This window comes from Giraffa tippelskirchi, chromosome 5, assembly GCF_054371585.1.
Source record: "Giraffa tippelskirchi isolate mGirTip1 chromosome 5, T2T-mGirTip1v1.2.pri, whole genome shotgun sequence".
Taxonomy (NCBI): domain Eukaryota; kingdom Metazoa; phylum Chordata; class Mammalia; order Artiodactyla; family Giraffidae; genus Giraffa; species Giraffa tippelskirchi.
The window spans coordinates 49,862,839-49,880,731 of NC_137279.1; the positions used below are offsets into that span (position 1 = coordinate 49,862,839).

The 17,893-nt window shown below is 53.9% G+C and overlaps 2 protein-coding genes across 7 annotated transcripts in view; both read left to right on the plus strand.

Moving 5' to 3' along the window:
- The first annotated feature begins 7,034 nt into the window (after positions 1 to 7,034).
- LOC145504378 (left-right determination factor 2-like) lies at positions 7,035 to 10,167 on the plus strand. 2 transcript variants are annotated; one of them, XM_081484986.1, is made up of 5 exons: positions 7,035 to 7,284; positions 8,542 to 8,572; positions 8,672 to 8,788; positions 8,977 to 9,219; positions 9,519 to 9,882. In XM_081484986.1, exons 1-5 carry the CDS (start codon positions 7,035 to 7,037, stop codon positions 9,880 to 9,882), a joined length of 1,005 nt encoding a protein of 334 aa, XP_081341112.1. The 2 variants fall into 2 exon arrangements, with proteins under 2 accessions (XP_081341112.1, XP_081341111.1); XM_081484985.1 differs by having other exon boundaries at positions 8,542 to 8,788; positions 9,519 to 10,167.
- Positions 10,168 to 12,993: 2,826 nt separating this feature from the next.
- The window catches only part of TMEM63A (transmembrane protein 63A), a 35,332-nt gene continuing 30,432 nt past the window's right edge, over positions 12,994 to 17,893 (plus strand). For all 5 annotated transcript variants that reach the window (XR_014054041.1, XM_081491525.1, XM_081491526.1 and 2 more), the window contains exons 1-2: positions 12,994 to 13,052; positions 16,379 to 16,547. The gene's annotated coding sequence lies outside the window, so the exon portion shown is untranslated. The remainder of the gene's footprint in view (positions 13,053 to 16,378; positions 16,548 to 17,893) is intronic.

The following is a 17,893-nucleotide window of genomic DNA, read 5'->3' on the forward strand; positions in this document are numbered from 1 at the left end:
GCATGTTTGGACTCTACTGCTGGGCAGGGGTGCCAGGTGAGGAGAAATTAGAGGGGAGTTTGCTGCTGTCTTCGGAGAAAGACAGGTGATAGCTCACCATCAGCAAACTCACTTTTGTCCCCCGGACAAAGCCTGCCTACTGTGTGGTGTGGCCGACCACAGATGGGGATGGGGGGAAGTTGCCCTCACCATGTGCTCTCCAGGTGTTTTCTCCAACAAAAAATGTTCATTGACAGATGGAGCCTTAAGCCGTTAAGAAGAAAAAAGCAAACAAATACACAGAACCAAACAAAACCAAGCTTGTTTGGGTCTCTGTCTAGAGGCTTCTCTGTGTAGGTAAACATGACTGTTCTGCACGCATAACCGATTCCAGTGCCTCCCGGGTCTTCTGCACTCTTGTCCTGGACAGAGTGAGAGCTCCCCCAGTAAGGCCCACGACAAAGGAAGGACAAGATGAATTCTTGGGTACATCTTTAATGTTGGAGGGAAATGGCATGACTGCTCCCTGCAGTGGGAGCAGCAGTAGGCAGTGAAGGAGATGCTGTCACTTTGATCTGGGCCTGGAAGCTTTCTGTGGCACAGCCACCCCATCCGCTCCAGCTGCCCTGCCTGCTGCAGCCAAGACCCGGCCCTGGAAAATGGGTGGCCAGCTCACCATGCAACCGCATCTCCTCTGAGCCCCACTTACTTAGTCTGGTGTGGTGTAGATCCCCTTGCCCTCTCAGATGGCATAGAAAAGGGACACTAGGGAGCTGGTGGTCTCGGCTCACGGCAAGAATCTCAATGGCTCTGGCAGCTCCCTATACCCTGGGAGACCCCAACCCAGGGCCTGGGGGAGCCCGTGGAGGCCACATCTCCTCTGCCAGAAGCCCACAGTCTTGGCAGCATGGGTGGTGGAGGAGTCTGGGGCGGGCGCACTCACTCAGGGAGGAGACAGTGCTCCCTGTGTTAGGGGAGGCACAATGACGGAAACCACCCACCCTGGCCAGGCACCATAGTAACCATCTGCATGAGTTATTTCATGACAGGAGGTCCCAGTAAGGAACACAGAACTAACACACCACCACCAACCAGAAGAGTTTGGGAAAGGTCAAATGGAGACACCATGTGTCTGACTGCCTCCCAGAATCTTCTTGCTGCCATCCATCTTGGCTGAGCAATGCATGCGTCACCAGGCAGGACTCTGAGTCAGAACGATTGGCCAAAGACAACCTGGAAACTAATCCCATCACCACAGAAGCTGAGATTGCGAACCGCGTGGCAGAGCAGTTCTCCTGGGTTCCCTTACCCTAACTGCGCTCCACCCAGGTGCCCCTTCCCAATAAAATCTGCTGCTTTGTTAGCATGTGTGGCTCCTCAGACAATTCCTTTCTGAGTGTTAGACAAGAATCCACATTCAGGCCCTGGAAGTGGTCCCCTTTCCTGCAACATCTGGAGCTCAGAGGGCAGTGTTGGTGGGATGGCTCAGGGATTGTAGCCTCCCTGGGACTCTCATGGGCTCTGAATATGGGGACATAGGTGGTCTGATAATTCCCCCCGCTCTCTAAGTAAAGCTCTCATCCAGGAGACAAAAGGGCCAAACGTGGCTCTGTGGGCTGGGAAGTCTCCCTTCCTCCTGCCACTGCTGTCCAGTCACCCCATGCTGCTCTCCCTTCCCTCTGAATACACCCCTTCCCCCACTGCCGGCCCCCTCCCAGAAAGCCTCCTGGCTGGAGCGAGTGTCCACCCACCCCTGTGGGTCAGGGTACAGCACTTCACTCAGCGAAGGCCTGGGTCCTATGCCTGGACACCCTTCCTCCAGGCCTCCATGGTTGGCTTCTGGTGAAAGGGCTCTGGAAAGGCAGTTGCCAGGTCAAAGCTACGAGGCTACAGACGGACTTTGTTCTGGGTCTGTGGCTGGGAAAGAGTTCCCCCAGGGTGGACTCCCACACCACTGACCTTGGCCTGCACTAGAAATTGCAGGAAAGCTGCTTCTTCCTGAAGGACAAACCCCTCTCCCCAACTCACTGCCCTCTCTCAGGTAAGCTTAATATCACCCTCCCTTTCAAGGAACTTCTTTTTTTATTTTGGCTGCTCCAAATGGCATGTGGGATCTTGGTTCCCTGACCAGAGATCAAACCTGCGCCACCTGCATCAGAAGGGTGGAATCTTAACCACTGGACCACCAGGGAAGTCCTCAAAGAACTTCTTACCAAAATTCCTTTGTTCATCACAGAGCATCTACTGAAGGATGCACCCAGCACTGAGGTGATAAATTGATGACTCACACAGTCCACTCCTTATAATTCAGCTTCTGTGTCCTCCCTTCTACACATCGGAACTGCCTGACCACAAGAACACGACTGTATGTCTCCCTAACAGGACACAGTTGTCCTTCCTACCTGTGCAGCAATTCTCTCTCGGCTCCAAAGATTAGAAGACTCATCATCCCAACGGTTATTGTATCCATCACAGGCTGTAGTAGTTCCTCCTCCAGTTTGGTCATGGTCTCACTGAAAATTTTGTTTCCTAAGGCTGACCTTCAATAACTCATGTATCGAGAACTCCCGGGTAGTCTAGAGGCTAAGACTCTGCAACTAAAAAATTCTGAGTGCAGCAACTAAGACCTAGTGCAGTGAAATAAATATTTTTTGAAAAGAATAACTCATGTATATAATTTTCTAAAGAGGGGAAAAGGATAGAGGAGAATGATTACTTTATACAAAACAATACACTCGGACTTCCTTTTGGGCCAGTGGCTAAAACTCCATGCTTCCACTCTAGCAGGCACATGTTCGATCTCTGATCTCTGGTCAGGGAAGTTCCATAGGTCGTGCAGTATGGCCAAAAAAAAAAGCCAAACCAAACAAAAAACAATGCGTGCATGGAACAAGCATAGAGAGACTGTGCAAAGCTGTCTATGAACCTACCCTTTTAAAGGGATGATTACACTAAATGAGGCCCCTAGGGTGGGCTCTAACTCAATCTGACTAGTGTCCTTCTAAGGAGAGGAAATTTGGACACACAGAGAGACACCAGGGATGTGTGGGCACAGAGGAAAGACCAAGTGAGGACATAGCGAGAAGGCTGCCATCTGCAAGCCAAGGAGCGAGGCCTCGGAAGAAACCAAATTTGCTGGCACCTTGATCTTGGACTTCCAGCCTCCAGACTGTGAATAAACAAATTTCTGCCGATTTAAGGCCCCCCCCGCAACACAACATTTTGTTATAGCAGCCAGAGCAGCAGCCTGAGACAACCTTCCTCAGAAGGTGGTCGCACAAAAGTGTCCCAACCACCCCTGACTGACAGGGATTGAGACACATTCCTACTTCACAGAGGCAAGTGTGTCAGAACCGTAAGCCCCTTTGAATCAATTGAACTAACAACACTGGTGCCTCTGGGTAGGGGGGGTGGGCTGTGGATAGGGAGATGATGGGGGTGGCGGTGTGTGCCAGGAATAGAAGAGACTTTTTACTGTACCCTTTAAAAAATAGACTTACCTTGTGGCTCAGCTGGTAAAGAATCCACCTGCAATGTGGGAGACCTGGGTTTGATCCCTGGGTTGGGAAGATCCTCTGGAGAAGGGAAAGGCTACCCACTCCAGTATTCTGGCCCAGAGAATTCCATGGACTGTATAGTCCAAGGGGTCGCAAAGAGTCGGATACGACTGAGCGACTTTCACTTCACTTGCAAAATAGAAGACTTCCCTGATGGTTTAGTGGTTAAGAATCTGCCTACCAGTGCAGGGGACACGGGTTTGATCCCTGGTCTGGGAGGATTTCACATGCTGTGGATCAACAAAGCCTGTGCATCACTACTGAGCCTGCACGCTGCAACTACTGAAGCCCACTCATCTGGAGCCCATGGTCCACAACAAGAGAAGCCACCACAATGATAAGCCTGCGTGCTGCAACTGGAGAGTAGTCCCCAGCTCACCGCAACTAGAGGAAGCCCGTGTGCAGCAACGAAGACTCAGCAAGGCCAAAAAACAAATAAATAATTAAAAATTATTATTTTAAGTTATAGAATCCTATTAATTATAAGAATTCTAATAATAAAATTATAATTTGGAAAGGGGATATGGGTCACAATGATAGATTAGTAAGATTCATGTGGTGGGAAAAACATCTGAGTTTCTTGGTAAGCAGACTGTCTCTGGGGAGGTGACTTGGTAGATGAGCAGCAAAGTCACAGAGGCTGACATTTTTCATGCACACCTTTTGTATCTTTTGACTTTTGTACTATGTGTATTAACTATAAAATAATGCAGAAACATTGTTAACTTAAAATTTTAGAAAGTTTAACATTGTAAGTTAGTATCAGTTGAAAGAGCCTTACCATTTATTGAGCATCTATTGTGTGTGTGTGTGTGTGTATGTAGGGGAGTGCTGTGCAAGGCACTCTGATAACCTCTCCATTAATACTGACAAGTATTTTGTCAAAAAAAAAAAAAAAGCATATTTCAGTATTGGGAATTCCTTGGAGGCCCAGTAGTTAGGACTTGGCACTTTCACTGCCGAGGGCCTGGGCTCAATCCCTGGTCAGGGAACTAAGATCCCACAGGCCGTGCGGTGCAACAGAAATAAGAAAAGTACATTATCCCCATGTTGTAGAGGGAGACTTATACTGAAGTGGGTAGAGAACCCATCTAAGGCCACATAGTCGATGAGTGGCACAGCAAGGACTGAACCCAGGACCCACCCTCGGCTGGAAGGTGTGGGTGAACCGAAACCTGGGTCCTTAGTCCTTCCCTGTCCCCACCCCTCCTTAGCCCAGGGAACCCCTGGGAAGTGCTGGCCCAGCTGACACTGAGGCCAAGTTGCTTTGGAGGACAAGGAGGGCCCGCTGCCCACCCAGGGTCATGTATGGAGACCCCAAGGAGCCACATGGGCCCCCAGGTCTGGGGTTGGTAGGCTGATGCGTGCAGGATTGGGGCATCCCAGGGAATCTGGGGCTGGGGCTCGGGGTGTTTCTGGAGCACCACAGCAGTGCCTTCCTCATCAGGAAGGGAATAGGAGTCCCTTCCCCCTCAGATGCTGGGCTCTAATCCAGAAGTGAACCCACTGTTGGACTCCAGTCTTCACTGACCTCACAGCTCCCTTTGGTTCCAAGCCTAGGCTCTGGTCCAGTTTGTCCCCATCCACAGAGTCTGCAGGATGACCTCTGACCTCACATTTTCTCACAGCCTTCAGCTGGCAGTCTGGACTCTGGCTGGGATCAAAACCAGCCTGTAAGAGGTAGGAGGGTGGTCGTGGGCACCTGGTCCTGCTCCTTACCTGCTGTCCTGCCTCAGTCCCTGTCATCCATCTTTCCAAGACTCTCTGGGGGCCAGGTCTGTGGTCCAAACCTTAAGATGGCCGGCCCATTGCCCTCCATGCTACCCTCAGCTCTGGGCAAGGCCCAAATTGGTCCTTCATGGGGTGAAAGTGAAAGTGTTAGTTGCTCAGTTGTGACCGACACTTGAGACTCCATGGACTGTAGCCCACCAGGTTCCTCTGTGCATGGAATTCTCCAGGCAAGAATACTGGAGTATGTGCTTCTTCAGGGAATCTTCCTGATCCTTCCTGACCCAGGGATCGAACCTGGGTCTCCCACATTGCAAGCAGATTCTTTACCACCGTCTGAGCCACAAGGAAAGCCCAAAATTCCCTTGGCCACTTTCCTCCCTCCAGACACAAGATCTAGCTCAGGGGCCACTAAAGCATCTCCAGCCAACCTGACCTGGCAGGGTGTTGGGTCAGACACAGGTGAGGGTGGAAGTGGGGGAAGCCTGGCTCCTTCTGCATGACAAACGGTGGGGGCTGCCCTCGCTGCCTGACGGCTAATCAGCCCATTGTCAGAAGTCTTCCAATCCACACTGGCTTTTTCTCTTTGGCCTCTGGCTAGGGTTGCCAGATTTAGCAATTAAAAATATGGGACTCCTGGTGAAAGGTGAAATTTGAATTTCAGATAAAACAACAAATGATGTGCTAAAGTATGTCCCAAATTGTGTTCTGTATTTTATCTGGCAGCCCTACCCCCTGGCTGATTGCCCAATTGTTTTACTTCCCCATTACAACTCCTCTACCATGCAAATCCACATTTACTTGGTGAAGCTCAGGAAATTGAAGGACATGCCCCCTACCCGCACCGAGCCCCCGGTCACCTGGGTTGAGTCCACTTGGCTGCTTCAGAGGATTGAACAAGGACTCTGGCTAGAAACAGCTGGAGGTTGTGGAAAGAGCTGTGGGCTAGGAATCAGACTTGACTTCATGCAGGCATCCATCATTAACTGTTGTGAGCCAGGGGTATAGTTGCCTCTCTGAGCCTTGGTTTTCTTAGCTCAAAAATTGGTGGAGGGAACGGGCTGGATGGTTTTTTTCAACTCCAATCTCTGAACCCGTGAACAGCCAGGGATAAGGAGAGGATGAGGTTTCTTATTGGACAAAATCTCATTGGTACTAAATTACCCCAGGCTCCCTTGTCTAGGAAGGTCGCCCCTTCCCCCCTCAAGCACTGGGAAAAACATTGGATTTTCCAACTGTGGACAGCCCAGGAGCTCAACAGTACCCAGGAGTCCTTTGAGCACCAGGCTTGTAGGCAAAATCGGTCCTTAGCCAGAGACCCCTGGCGTTGGGTGTGCATGCAGAGTAGCTGTAGCAAGAATCAGGATTCTAAGTCCATACCAGGGACCGGAGTTTGCTCTGTGTCTGAGGGACAGGGAAGCGAGCAGAAAGAGATCTTGCCTCTTCTTCAGGGAACAAGCTTTTTAATTTAACTGGTCGGGCAACCCCGGCCAAGGTAGAGGCACCTGACCACAATAATACCATCTGTCCACAGTCTAGACAGCCCCCTCCTCAGGCTCAGGGACCTGTCTGGATGCTGCGCTCCCAGGAGGTCTGAGGGGTGTGACCTCCTTCCCTCCCAGCCTCTCCCCCCTCCCACCACCCTGGCCCAGCCCAGGGCTGCTATAAAGCTGGCCCAGCCTGGCTCTCAGCTCACCCCGCTGCCGGGACCCTCCTGGAGCCTCCTCCGGGGACACGTCCACTCTGCCCCTCCTTCTCCCCAGCAGCGCCATGCGGCCCCTGTGGCTCTGCTGGGCCCTCTGGGCGCTGCCCCTGGCCAGCCCCGGGGCGGCCCTGACCGAGGAGCGGATCCTGGACAGCCTGCTGCAGCAGCTGCATCTCAGTGAGGTTCCTATCGTGGACAAGGCCGCCGTGGAGGGGCTGGTCATCCCGGCCCACGTGAGGGCCCAGTACGTGGCCCTGCTGCAGCACAGCCATGGGGCGCGCTCCCGGGGGAAGAGGTTCAGCCAGAACTTCCGAGGTGAGGCCTGCCTGCCTGCTGCAGCCTGGTCCTCGTGGTGGTGGTGGTGGTGGTGGGGCTGTCTGGGGTGCAGGGTCCACGGGGCGGTGAGGGGGGACCATGGCCGGTGAGGACAGCGGGCCTGGGCCCCTGGTCCCTGTCTGCATTGAGGACCCCGCCCCTCAGGGCCAGGAGGAGCTGGGCTGGGCTGGACCGGCTGCCAAAGCAAGGCAAGAACAGGGAATCATGGGGCAGGGAAGCAAAGTGGAAAGAAGAGAGACTAGAGAAGACAGACCGTCAAGGTGCCTTTGTGCTTTTGGACAGAGGCTGGCCTCCTCAGAGTGTTGCCTTAGGACTTCTGTGTTCAGTTCTCAGCTCTGGTATTTGTTTTTGGACAAGTCACCCACCAACTCGAGCCTATTTGTGTCTCTTGAAATGAGATTAAATTAGCTTTGACTACTTCCCAGAGTTGTGGGTATTCTATGAGATGGAAGGTATCAGGTCTGAGTCCTATGGCAGCCTCTCACCTTCCCAGGGCTGGGGCTCACCCGCTCAACACCCACAGATAGACCAGGTCAGGCGCCTGGGGAGACGAGGAGGCCGGTGCTGGACACCTCAGCAGGGGTGACTGCTGGCAGCCATGGGGCTGGCTGATCAGGTGATCGCGCTGCCAACCTGGAGCCTCAGGTGCTGGGGACGGATTGCTGGGGCCTCTGAAGAGGGTGTTGTGCCTGACCTCACCATTTCCCTCAAGGCTCAGTAATTCCACAAAAATTGCCCCTGCTCCTCTTTCTCCTTTTCACCAGGCAAGAGTCCCCTCACCAGGCAGGGAAATGAAAGTAAATTCAGAGCTCTTTCTTTGCCTCTTAGGAAAAGTCAGTTTCAGCTGGTGAGGATAGATTTTCACTGGCTGGTCCTCAGCCTTCCACCCTCCATTCCGCCTCCTACCCCTTTGCCTAAAGAAGCCTGCAGGTCTGCAGTCTTCACTCAGAGCCCCAGCGCTTGCTCAGTATCCCAAAGTTGCCCCTCCCAGATGAGGGGGGTCACCACTAGTACACAAGCCCCAACCCCAGATGATGGTTTTGGAGAGCCAGCTTGACCCTAACAGTTTTTCTAGGAGTGGAGGTGCTCTGTTTCTGGCTTGGCCTATCAGTTTCCCAGACCTCAAACTCTCCCTGGGGATTCCTGGGGAAACCCTGTTCGCTCGCCCTGAGCCCCGCATCCTCAGAGCTCGCCTGGTGCCCGGAGGGGCCCCGCTGACCCCGCTCCTGTCCCCAGAGGTGGTCGGCAGGTTCCTGGCGTCCGAGGCGTCCTCATACTTGCTGGTGTTCGACATGGAGCAGCGGCTGCCGCCCCGCAGCGAGCTGGTGCAGGCCGTGCTGCGCCTCTTCCAGGAGCCGGTCCCCAGGGCCGCGCTCCGCAGGCACGAGCGCCTCTTCCCGCGCAGCGACCGCGCCCGAGTCACCGTCCAGTGGCTGCACGTCCGCGACGACGGCTCCAATCGCACCGCCCTCATCGACTCCAGGTGCTGCGGTGTGGGGATGGAGGGAGGGAAGGGGGGCCGGGCCCGGAGCGGGAGGAGGGGTGGCTCGGTCCCGGCGGGTACACCCGGGAGCGGGTGGGAGAGCTGCCCTCCCCCCCGGGGCCACCCCGGGCAGTCCCAGTCCCCACCCCTGAGCGCGGGCCTGTGTCTCCTTCCGTGCGGTGTCGCAGGCTGGTGTCCATCCACGAGAGCGGCTGGAAGGCCCTGGACGTGACCGAGGCCGTGAACTTCTGGCAGCAGCTGCGCAGCCCGCGGCAGCCGCTGGTCCTGCAGGTGTTGGTGCAGCGGGAGCACCTGGGCCCGCTGGCCTCCAGCGCCCACAGGCTGGTCCGCTTCGCCCCCCAGGGGCCGTCGGGCGGCCGGCAGGGGGAGCCCCAGCTGGAGCTGCACACCCTGGACCTCAGGGACTACGGGTAGGTGCTGTGGGTTACTGCGGGTGAACCTATTTTGAAATGGGCAACTTTACAGGGTGCTGTGGGAATGAATGAAATATATAAAATATCTCCTTCCACTCTTGGGAGTAACGTCAGCTCTAATTATCATTTTGAGGGTTATTTCTGGTTATCCAACCTTATCACATATATCCAACATTGTGAACATAATGAGAGATGGATCATAAATATTTCCAGGTGTCCCACTAGGTCCCACCCTGGCCCCCTGACCCCTGCCCTCCCAGCTGACCTCTGACTCTGCCTCTCTTTGCTCCCCACAGAGCTCAGGGAAACTGTGATCCTAAAGCACTGGTGACTGAGAGCACCCGCTGCTGCCGCCAGGAGATGTACATTGACCTGCAGGAGATGAAGTGGGCTGAGAACTGGGTCCTGGAGCCCCCAGGGTTCCTGACCTATGAGTGTGTGGGTACTTGCCAGCAGCCCCCAGAGTTCCTGACCTTCAAGTGGCCGTTTCTGGGGCCTCGACAGTGCATCGCCTCGGAGACGACCTCGCTGCCCATGATTGTCAGCATCCAGGAGGGAGGCCAACTCCAGCCCCAGGTGGTCAGCCTGCCTAACATGAGGGTGCAGACATGCAGCTGTGCCTGGGACGGGGTACTTGTGCCAAGGAAGTTGGAGCCATAGATGTGGGGTATATAGTCATCAAAGGACTTGGCTTGTGTGTGTGTTAAAAGTGTTCCAGGCACCAGAAGAGATGGGGATAACTGAACTGATGATGGCACATGCTCTGCGCTTTGTACTGAGTTCTGACCAGTCAACTCACCTTCTGATTTTTGTTTCTCAGAAACAAGACTCCCTGGACACTGGAAGCCCCTGCCCAGTCTTCTCTTTTTGACATTTTTCACTGCACTGTATCCTAAGCACTTACCTGTGTAGATTTTGTAACCTAAGAAGAGAAACTCCAATTTGTCATTGTTTCCTTGTCCTCTTACTGGACCTGGGCTGAGGTCTGTGGTATGGCTGGGAGATACAGTTGCTGCTCTGGGCTTAAAAATCTGTCGTAAGTAGAGGTTGTGCATTCATAACTCAAATAATAAGGGCATTCTGCAAGAAACAAATAAAATACATTTTATTCTGTTTTACCCAGAACCCTGCAAATTGTGAGAGAACAGAAAGTTCTATAGGAATTAGGTCAAGCAGATTAGAAAACTAAGGAAAAGACTTTAAAAGACTGGTTCAAGGTCTTAGTTAAGTGATGCAGGATGCTAGGATTGGAATGCATTGATTCTAATGTGCCTGTTCTCTTAAGATTGAAGCAGAACATTTTTTTGTCATTGCTGTTGATATTTTTACTTTTCTGGGCACAGGGAATGGGCTTTATCTCAATTCTAATTGATACAAAATTTTTAAAATCTGTGATCAAAATCATCATCTACAAGAATGTTCAGTCCAATCGCTCAGTCGTGTCTGACTCTTTGCAACCCCATGAACCAGAGCATGCCAGGCCTCCCTGTCCATCACCAACTCTCGGAGTCTACCCAAACCCATGTCCATTGAGTCGGTGATGCCATCCAACCATCTCATCCTCTGTTGTCCCCTTCTCCTCCTGCCCTCAATCTTTCCCAGCATCAGGGTCTTTTCAAATGAGTCAGCTCTTCGCATCAGGTGGCCAAAGTACTGGAGTTTCAGCTTCAACAGCAGTCATTCCAATGAACACTCAGGACTGATCTCCTTTAGGATGGACTGGTTGGATCTCCTTGCAGTCCAAGGGACTCTCAAGAGTCTTCTCCAACACCACAGTTCAAAAGCATCAAGAATGTAGATCACTGCTTTAGATTTGAGGGCAGATAAAGGGAGCAAATGGTAAAATGCTGATGTTAGATTTTAGAATGCCAAGATTACACTGGCTTTAAACTGAGTTTGATGTAGGATTCAGGCCTGGGGCATGGTTGTCTTGGATTCCTTGCTTATCTTTACAGCTCAAGTTAACTGTAAATTCTACATCCTCTAAATTTCCATTTTCTTCTCGATCAGATAGGAAGAATCCTTGACTTCTCTGTACTTCTACTGCAAATGTAAGGAAATAGTGTTTTTATAAGCACTCCACATGCTGCCTGACACATAGGGGGGCTGTGGTTATCTCACCTCACATGCTGATCTGTCTAACCTTCTCTTGATTTTGAAACAACCTACTGAAAGTCAATTTAGAAATCCCTTCCCTCTCTGAAATCAAGGATCCTAACTTTTCTTTTTGTCAGTGTCTCCACCAATGTAATCCCTGGGGTGAGAGCCTTGCACTTCCCTGGACCCCACAGCACAGACCAGGGGTGGCTTCATTCATTGAGGCAGGGGAAGAATAAGGACACAAGGTGGAGGATATGGAGGGAAGAGAGTGGGTAGCAGGTGCCTGCATATGGCCCCTGAGATGCCAGGGGAAGCCCAGTGGCCACATGCAGGCACTTGCTGGAGGTCAGTTGTGAGTTCCTTGGCCACTGGAGGGAACAGCAGGAGGAGAGATGGCCAGGCGCTTGCGCGGAAGGACAAGGGCTGTGCTGAGCGCAGAGGCCAAGGGCAAACTCTGGAAATAACTAGTGACTGGGGGTTGGGGAGAAGGAGCAAGCCAGCAAATGGGTCAGAAAAGCATTGCTAGAGAAGCAGGAGACACCCCCTGCCCGGCTCCCTCCAGAGATCCCCAGGCTGGTTGGGGGAGGAGGTAAGGTGAATACATTTACCATGACAACAAAAGATGAAAGCCCAGAAATGGAGGAGAGGTCAGAGCCCTGCAAAGCTGTGCATGTACAGAGCGAGGAGCTGTTCAGGATTCAGATTTTTAGTGCTGGAAGGGACCTCAGAGAAAGCTTTGGTCCAACCCCCCGCGGAAGCGGAGGCCTGCGGAGGAGGGCAGTTTGCTGCAGCCGGCGGGCTGTGCTCTTCGGTTTCACTGGGGGCGCGGTCCTCATTGAACGCCTATGAGTATGTTGCCCAGAGCACACCCCGGCGCCCTCGGGGAGCTTACAGTCCAGCTGCGGGGGCTGCTGCTCATAGGGAACTCTCTGGGACCCAGAGCTCAACGAGCTGGGTTAGATCGGTGACCCTGGCGGCCCGGTATTGGCAGTTCCAGCTTTGGCTCCAGGGCACCGCCGAAAAAACTGCAACTTCTATTTGGCGCCAAACGTAGGAACCCCCCGGCCCCAGGGATTTCACTGTCAGGCTACTCAGAGCGACAGCCGAGCCGTAGTCTTCCGCACTGGGAACCAGGTGACGACGGACTACGTGGAGCTGAGGTGCGGGCTGAGCCCACTGGATTTCCCTATCCCCACTATCCCGCCCCGACACAGGCGGGCCTAAGAGCTGGTCTAGAAAATTCAGTGCGCTACAGAAAAATCAAGACCTTTGTCGATGCGCTGCCCCCACTTCCCACGGATGCGACCACCCTGTACTAGACCCGGGGCTCCCCAAGATGTCTGTCGGGGGAAGGGGGACGCGCCCGGGGGCCGGGGAGAGGAATCAGCCCTGGCGGCACTCTCCTCGGTCCCAGGACGTGAGCTGGCCGGGCCGGGGCCTGCAGACGGCAGGGAGGAGCTGCGCGCACTGAGCAGCGGCCCCGCGGCCGGGCCTGGATGAGGACCGCCAAGGGGCGCACGGCGGCGGGCGCGGGAGGCGGAGGCAGAGCTGACGCCCACTCCGGCGTAGCTGCAAATTGGGCAAGCGGTGGACGCGGCTCTGCGCATGTGCAGGAGCGCGGGAGTTTCACTTTGTAACTTTTAAGTGGTCAGGACGCAGCCCCGCCCGACCAGGTGGAGCCAGACAACTTCTTCTGGTCTGCCGGGGTCGCTGCCCCGCCGCCGCCGCAGGTAAAGGGGAAGGGGCGTTGAGAGGGGGGATGACGCCTTCTTCCTTTCCCCAAGACGTGCAGGACCCGGGGTCTACGCCAGGGTGCCACGTCTAGTGTCCGGTTCCGGGGTGCGGCCCTCCTGCCACCGCAGCCCCAACTCCGGAGCAGGGGTGACCGAGTGGCTGGGAGGAGAGGGTCTGTCCCCGGGCCGCGCAGACCTCGCGACCCGCTTCCAGCGCCGCGCCTGATGGCTTTACGCGACTTCCCAATCCAAGGCTCCAACTTTTCGCTTTTAAGGCTAATCCCTTTCTCTTCCCACCCTCTCTCTGGGGATTTGTCAGCTGGAATCGACCTCCCAGCCTAGCCCGGGGATCTCAGCCCAGGGGCTCTTTCTTCTCTAAGGGAGATATGTGAGGCGGGCCTGAGTAGAGGCTGAGCATCTGAGTCCCCTGCCCGTGGGAAGGTAGACACCACCCTCTGGAGTCCTGAGGAGGGGAGTTAGGGGTTTTGGAGGATAGGGGGAAGAGGAGAGCTCTGCTAAGAAACCAAAAACGTAGAGGTTCCAGTACCTGATAAGCCTGGCTACCTGAGACTCTGGGGTGGCCTCTGTCTTTCAGCTCAGTCGGTGTTCTGAAAAACTGGAGACCACAGGGATATGCAAAATGACACCCCTTCCCCCTTTGCTTCCTTCTGCGCTGAAGTTGTGTGACTGTATCCAGCCCCTAGAGTGTGGAAGGTTTGAGGTTAAGCCAGTGGATTGTACTCACCAGTCCAGGCCTAGTGTGTACAAAGGGGCTGTGTGTGGGGGCATCCTGAGGACCTTTTTGGGCTCTGGCTCAAGCAGGGTTGTGGACTGTTGTTGGGGATCAGGAAAGACTCCAGGTCATCTCTTATTGGAGAAACAACCTGTATTTCCCCTCTCCTCCTCCATGCTTGTTTTTCTACTTCCCTCCTCTGACACCTGTCAGAGAGTCCTGAGTCTGCTGCTGTCTTGAGGTGGAGTGTACAGAAGGAGAGGCTTCTTTCTGCCTTCACACACCTCTTGTCTGGGCTTCCCTGGTGGCTCAGATGGTAAAGAATCCACCTGTAATGCGGGATACCTGGGTTCGATCCCTGGGTTGGGAAGATCTCCTGGAGAAGGGAATGGTTTAACCACTCCAGTACTCTGGCCTGGAGACTCACATGGACAGAGGAGCCTGGCAGGCTATATAGTCCATGGGGTCACAAAGAGTCAGACTCGACGGAGCAACTTTAACTTCACTTCACCTCTTGTTTGTTTAGTTTATGGGCAAAGATCTCCCTTGGGTGTTCATTGTGCTCTAACAGGAAACATGTCAAATGGGGTTTTGCTATCATGCTTCCCATTGTCTGGAGAGGTGACTTCAAATAAAAACAGATTTGGAGTGCCCACAAGGGTTCAATGCTTTATGGGCATTGCCTCCCACTCACCCTGCAGGAAAAACATCATTGTCTCCATTTTACGGGGAAGGAAGCCAAGGCACAGAGTGGTGAAGCCACGTGGTGCTGGGACCGTCACTCCAGAGCCCACTCAGATGACTGCCAGGTGCCCTGCCTTCACTGCAGCGGGACTCTGTGCCATTTCCCTAGTGCTCCACTGCTGGTGTCTGTGGAGGCGAATGGTTGTCCAGGTTCCTGGACCCTGTTTGGTGGGGCTTTAACGAGAAGTTTGCAACCTGCCATCTAGAACATCAGTCTTCTCTTATGGCAGAGGGCCTGGAACTGATTGTCGTCCTGCCATCGTAGTAACAAAGTCGGAAGATTTGGTGATGATAAAAATACCCTGAATTTGCAAGAGCTGATGATGCTCACACATTCTGCTCCTGTTTGTGGCAGGGAGGCACAGAGATCTGCTGGTGTGCTACAGGGGCCAGCAGCTGCCAGCTTGGGTGAACAGGGGGTTAGCATGGATGGCTGACTTCTTTGGCAATTTGGGGAATGGCCATCGCATTGAGCCCTCTGTCCCCCAGCCACAGACTCTGGGGTGTACGTGGGTTGAACTTTGAGTTGGGTCCTGAGTCACCTGCTGCTCACCTGACCCAAGGGTCTCAGCAGTATATCTTGGCTTTCCTGAATGAGATGATGAGCAGAGAGCTCCCTGGAGAAGGGATGGATAAGACCAGGCATTCACAATGTGTATCTGACAAATATGGGATGACTGAACATTACAAGGCAGGGCACCTGTGGCCACAGGGCCTAATTGCTGGTTTGGCCCCTGCCCAGCGCTATCAGTCTTTCAGTCACTGAGCCAGCTCTGTCCCAGTCGCCACCAGCTGAGTCTCCTTCTCACCCCTTCCTGCTCCTCCTGAGCCTGGTAGGGGGGCTGCCCTGTGGTCGATATGTTGCCAGCTGCCCTCTCAGCATGCCCATTAGGGAGGATACCGGGGGTTGGCCCTGGAGGGACTGTGATGGTTCCGCAGACTTGCAGACTTGTAACAGGTGGAGACAGACCTCAACTAAGCAGAAAGGTCTGAGAGACACTGCGGGCCCACAAAGCCATGCCTGCCCCTGGAGGGGGCAGACAGGACAGGCCACCTCTCAAGAGTCCTGAGGTTTCATCCCAGGCTGGCTGGCTGACCTCACTGAGTCCTTCTTATCAAACCTTGTTAAACTACCCAGGGGAGCCTGTTTGACTTAGAGGCGTGACTGGGGCGGAAAAGATGAGGAGGAGCCTCCCATTAGGCCTCTGCTCTCACAAAGCTCCACACAAAGCAGAATTGGTGAGGCCCATCCTACCCTCCACCCCCCACCCCCACCTCAGCAGCACCCCTTGCTCTTGACAATGCTCCCTCTGTGACCATTTTATGGGGATTTTTTTTCCCCCACTTCACTGTTCAGGCCTTCTTGTTGGTTCTGTTGCGTTCTTTTTTTTTTTTTCTTTCCTGATTCTAGTCTTTGGGGGACCTGGAGAAGCCTTCCCAGCTACCCCTGGGTTCTGTGTGAGGTCCTGGACTCAATCTTCCCAGAGCCTACAGCTCCCAGTGCTTCTGTGGAAGGAGTCCCACTGCCCTGGGCTCACCAGGGCCTTGAGCCATTGGACAAGAGGGGAGAGGCTGGAGCTTCAGGTGATGCTGGGGAGGAGAGAGGAGAGGAACAGGGTACACAGAGGAGGGTGGCCCCTTCACAGCACTAGGTGCCTGGAGAGAGAGCCAGGACAGGAGGGAGCCTGTTGGGAAGAACTGTAGTCTCTAGACGAGCATTTGAGTTCCAAGACACTGGGCAAGTGTGAGTGCAGGGGAAGTGTGCTGAAGGGTTTCACGCCAGAGCCCCTGGCCTGGGAAAAGGACAGCCCCCATGTGACTCTGGTTGTCTTCTGTGTTCCTTCAGGGAAGTCTGCAGAGGCTGGTGCCCCATGACCCCCATCAGGAAAGCCCAGCAGGAAATGAGCAGCGGACCCAAGGCCGCTTGGGAGGTGGCCAGGGCCACTGCTGCCTTTGCCGGCGCCAACTGAGGCCCTCACCAGGGGACACATCCACACTTCCTTCCCCAGCATCTGGTAAGTGTGGGGACAGGAAGGAGGGGCAGGCCTTTGCCAGCCAGAGTCAGGCTGGGTGTTGCATTGGGGCTGTGCCTCTGGGTGGGGTTTAAAGGAGGGAAGCTAAGACCATCTGTCTCCCGGAGGCAGCTTTTGTGACTCTGCGCAGGGCCAGCAACTCCATGGCTCTGCCATCACACCCTCCAGCCACTGCCAAGTGTCTAATAGGGATGAATGACTTGGCCTTTCAGGGAGTCCTCCCATGCCCTCGGACCTACTGCCTCCCCCGCGCCTCCTGCACTTCCTGTCATGTGTATGTGAGATTGTCCCAACAGAGCCATCCCAGTGTCCAGAATTGGAAATCACCGTCCCCCCAACACACACCCAGACTGTATTACTGCATAGTCCAAATATCTGTCCATTCTCTATACTGTTTCTTGTCTCCCAGGTTTTTGCCCCTCTAACAGGTAGGAAGACCAGACTTAGCCGAAGTCCCCTGGGAATCTAGTCTAACTAGATTTAAGGAGATGGGACCCTGAGAGGAAGGAATGCTGAGCATTTTTCCAGGCTCTTCAGCTGCAGACAGTGTGAAAGCAGACCAGAACCTGGGCACTAATGCTGGGGCCTTAGGTGTTTGGAGATTTCCATTAGTTTCACCTGCGGTTCCCAGGCGTCTCCGAAAGGCAAGGTCAACAGCCAGCCTGGAACAATATTTGCTTTGGAAATGCTCGACCTTCCAGAAAGGCCAGGAGTGTAAGAATGAGAGGGCAGAGCCCGGGGAGTGCTCCAGTGATGCACAGTGGGTGACTCAGGAGTCCCTGAGGAGGCTTGGGGCCCTGTCCTCCTCCCCCTGGTCCACCTCCTCCCCTTTTGCCTTCTCTGTCTCCTCCTCTCTGCTGCTCTTTCCCTGGCTTTTTTTTTTTTTTTAATCTTTCTCTCTTTTTAAAAATATTTATTTGGCTGCATTGGGTCTTAGTTGCATCATGTGGGATCTTCATCATGGCACACAGATTCTCTAGGTGTTGTGCACGGGCTTAGGTGCTCTGGGGCATGTGGTATCTTAGTTTGCTGACTAGGGATGGAGCTCACATCCCCTGCATTGCAAGGTGGATTCTTATCTACTGGGCCGCCAGGGAAGTCTCCTTCTCTGCTTTTTAATCTCTCAACCAACAGGTGTGGGTAGTCAGCTGCAGAGGGAATGTGGCATAGCAGAAAGAGAACTGGCATCTGAGACCCAGGAGGCTGGGTCTGAGACTCGATTCTGCCCTGAGCAGCTCTTTAACCTTAATGGAACTCTTAAGGCCCTGAGCCTCAGTTTCCAAGTGTATGGAGTGGGCCTATCTCTGAGGTCCCAGCCTGACATCTCA

Excerpts from the sequence above, each read along its gene's own strand:
- LOC145504378 (XM_081484985.1), top strand. The coding sequence starts at position 7,035 with ATGCGGCCCCTGTGGCTCTGCTGGGCCCTCTGGGCGCTGCCCCTGGCC. Across the intron at positions 7,285-8,541 it reads GTTCAGCCAGAACTTCCGAG|AGGTGGTCGGCAGGTTCCTG; the intron begins GTGAGGCCTGCC and ends TCCTGTCCCCAG. Across the intron at positions 9,220-9,518 it reads CTGGACCTCAGGGACTACGG|AGCTCAGGGAAACTGTGATC; the intron begins GTAGGTGCTGTG and ends TGCTCCCCACAG.